Here is a 3,494-nt window from a genome sequence, read left to right as displayed (position 1 = left end):
GAGGTAGGGGGCGGGGGGGAGAGGGGGGTCAGACCCCCAGCATGCACCTTTTTACTGCCTTAAAATTCTCTTTCCATACAGCCTCCTCTGTCACCGGGGAGCCCTCCTCTGTCATTTTGAGGACTAAGTTTGCGGTCTGATTCAAAGCGATGCCAGACAGGAACTCGGGCTCAGCTGTCTTGTGTGTCTGAGCCGCAATATGCCTGTTAGACCGATCACTACAGTGACTTTTTTTGACTGGAGAAGACAGAGAGAAGCCTAGAGGCCGGGCTGCTTTTCATTTCTCAGCAGTTATGAAATATTTTCCAGTGCAAGTGGTCTGAGTCGGCTGTGTGCTGCAGGGGCCGTCTTGCAAGAAAATATAACAAGACAATTAACAAACGTATAAATAAATAGAACAGTAATTATCTGTCATGGTGATAGTAAGAGCATGAGCCTTGCTACGATTACAAGTCAAAAGGCTTTCGCTTCTGTGCTCCACCGTGACCTCTGACCTCTCACCCCATCTCTCCCTGTCTATTGGGCCAACAGCAGTGATTTATCCCCCTGACATACCAACAGCTGTGTTGGGGGCTCCCAGCAGAGTGTGGGCTACTATTTGCCGCCGTGACTAATCGATAACAGACTTCAAACAACACCAATCGTGAGATTTGGAGGAAAAAAAAAAAAATACACACCAGGCAATGACACCAGAAACCCTGAACCTTTGCTGTGGCTCTGCAGGCTTCATAAACAACGACTTGGCAACATTACTGGAAACAATGGAAATGTGTGTGCGTGTGTGTGGGTGTGACATCTTTCCATAAAGACCAAAAATTTGACATTTTATCCTTCTAAATTGGTGATTAGGAGGATCCATGTTTGCAAAGGGAGCTTAAGTTGAACACTGTACATTCACTGAACCTTTAGTTGTCAAACAGAAATTTGAAGTTTTTTAATTGAAATTTCAGTGTTTGAGTTGAGAACAGTCGCTTTCTGCAGCTTTGTAATAAGAGCAACCTTTCTCAAGTGCCGCTCAACCTGAAACAGAGAAGACCTCGAAAGATTCTTTGAACAAATAAACATTTTCTATTTTTTCTACTCTCCATTTCATGCATACACTCTCCATGTACTTAATTTCCCTGTCATCACCACAAGAAGAGCAACTTCATTTAGTTGGACGGCTTTGTTTATATCATGCGTGGTTCTTTTTGTCATAACAAATCTGATTTTATATGAACAGGAATCAAGAGAAAAAAACACTTTTATTTTGATAAAATATATTTTATTTAAAACTTTTTCAAAAAAGAAAAAAGAAAAAAAAAAGGACAAAAAAATCATAAGTTTCAAACAAATGCACTGCATCTTTGAAAGGCTTATGCTTAAATCTCTCGATCAAGTATAAATAGTCTTTTCTCTCTTTTTCTTCCATCATTTGATCCAGCATGTGTACATCTATGTGTGTGTGTGTGTGTGTGTGTGTGTGTGTGTGTGTGTTTGTGTTTAAGTGTGTAACACCAGCTTTGATTCTTCCCTGAGAAAGTCTTTTGATTATTTTCAGGTTGCTGATCAGTCGCTGGTCTTCAGTCAGCGTCTCATTCGCAGTGGACCCAGCCCTCTCATTTTTAAACAGTCTTTTCCATCTTTTATCTGGAGAGAAAGAAATGTCTCAGTCACACGAAGGTTCATCAGCAGTTTAACTGCACCACAAGTCACTGTATTCATTACTAGGGAAATAAAGACATGTTTCATTTTTATTGTCTGCAAACGAACAACCGATTTAAAGCCCTATCATTTAATGTCACATTGATTTCTACATGCAAGAGGAAGCTGAAAACTATGTTGTCTGTTACATCATGTTTTGTGCCACAGTGAAGTTCTTCCAGTATATAAAAAAAAACAACCATCTGTGTGTGACAGTCTGAATTTACAGACGTGTGCAGCGCGTAAAAGTGCTTTTTACGCGCTGCACACTTCCAGTTGAAGCGATTTGAACACGAAGTTTAAAACATTGGCAGATGCTGCATCACACAAGACTCTTGTAAAGCATGATCAATAAAAAATAACGTGTCTGGGCTCAAGGCTGATGAGCATGTTTCACGTTCTGTGATCAATTTAACGCATCCGCTGCGTTTGACCGTGGAGATATGAAACTGCATTTACCCCTTTTCTCTGGTTGCTCAAGCAGAAGGTGCAGATGGTCCGCGGCTGCTTCGCCCCGCTCTCTCCTTGCACATGCACCGCGCCGAGGCACGGCTGTCCGTCGACGCAGCCGTCTCCAATGAGGAGCACGTTGGCCAGATGGGAAATGTAGCTAGACGCCAGGCGAAGAGTTTCAATCTTGGAGAGTTTTCTGTCCACCGGCTCGGTGGGTATGAGAGTCCGGAGAGCTGTGAACGCGGTGTTGACACTCTGGGTCCTGCCTCTCTCCCTGGCGTTAGCGGCGCTCCTCTGCTTCATGACCACAGCGGTTTCTCCTTCCAGTTTGCGTGAAATCCTCCTGCGCTTCTCGCTGGAGTCGCAGTAACTCTGCTCCGAGCTGCCGTCGCTTTCGCTGCGGTTTTCATCATCCTCGGACATGAGAGCGAAGTCTGAATAGATTAAGTGCGTCGCCACGGGCCGCAGCATGGCAAAAGTCATGATTAAAAGTCACCAGTCCCCCCAGCTCCAAGTCCTCTGTTAGATTTAGTCCCAAAACAACCGCGGGGACTTTTCATACATCCCACATATGGCTCAAAAGTCTGCGTAAAACCACCTGTTAAAAAAAAGACGTTTTTAACACGCTGACCGTGTTTTCATAAGTCAGCTTTCACTGGCCTGACTACCTGGTCAGCTGGGCTCTTATAGCTGGATGGGAGGAGCTGCCAGCAGCTCACTGTGTTACAGTAGCCGCTCAACAACTGCTGAAAAGACTATACACAGGCAATAGCTCAACATAAATATGATTAAATGTTATTAATACAAATCAGAAATGAATGATTATAGCCTATATTAGTATTACAGTGATGCATGAACAGATAAAGTGATTCTTATGTCACTGGAAGCCACAAACTGTGTGTGACTACCAGACATGTTAGAAACATTGGCTTTTTTTTTTTTTGGCAATTTAGTTCCACACTTTTCAAGCAATTAGCAACAGATTTAATTTTATTAAAAAAAAAAAAAAAACGAGTAGAATAAGAACTTTTGCAGACTGTAGTACTGCAAGACACAGTATCGCAGTACGTTGTACCTGTAGTCAGTGGTAGAAGAAATATACAGATCCTTTACCAAAATAAAACTATAAATGTGGTATAGCTTAGTAAAAACACTCCATTACAAGTTAAAGTTATTCATTCATAATCTTACTTTAGTAAAGAAGTGTTAGCAGCAGGTTAGCATATCAAAAGTAAGACTGTATGTGAAGACCGTATGTACAGGATGCAGTGAAATATCCTCTTGTATAAAATGAATGTTTCTGGGTTATGCGCTTGATTATAAACTTGTCAAATTCAAATGTACACAGATTATACAGA

The 3,494-nt window shown here is 42.0% G+C and overlaps 1 protein-coding gene across 1 annotated transcript; it reads right to left on the bottom strand.

Moving 5' to 3' along the window:
- Nucleotides 1-1,250: 1,250 nt before the first annotated feature.
- On the bottom strand, nucleotides 1,251-2,809 carry tcf15 (transcription factor 15). The gene is made up of 2 exons (XM_023415662.2): nucleotides 2,143-2,809; nucleotides 1,251-1,629 (listed from the first exon to the last, which is right to left on the bottom strand). The coding sequence occupies exons 1-2, from the start codon at nucleotides 2,617-2,619 to the stop codon at nucleotides 1,567-1,569; spliced, it is 540 nt and encodes a 179-aa protein (XP_023271430.1). The 5' UTR covers nucleotides 2,620-2,809; the 3' UTR covers nucleotides 1,251-1,566.
- Nucleotides 2,810-3,494: the final 685 nt, after the last annotated feature.

Source organism: Seriola lalandi, unplaced genomic scaffold (genome assembly GCF_002814215.2).
Source record: "Seriola lalandi dorsalis isolate HSWRI2012SDOR001 ecotype SW California unplaced genomic scaffold, Sedor1 jcf7180002054554, whole genome shotgun sequence".
In the NCBI taxonomy this organism is placed as follows: domain Eukaryota; kingdom Metazoa; phylum Chordata; class Actinopteri; order Carangiformes; family Carangidae; genus Seriola; species Seriola lalandi.
Note: the sequence above shows the minus strand (reverse complement) of the source record. Positions and strands in the feature narration are given on the sequence as shown.

What these genes read in the sequence shown, in the direction of transcription:
- tcf15 (XM_023415662.2), bottom strand. Translation starts at nt 2,619, where the DNA reads ATGACTTTTGCCATGCTGCGGCCCGTGGCGACGCACTTAATCTATTCA. An exon ending in TGAGCAACCAGAGAAAAGGG is followed by an intron (nt 1,630 to 2,142) that starts GTAAATGCAGTT and finishes CTTTCTCTCCAG; the next exon opens with ATAAAAGATGGAAAAGACTG.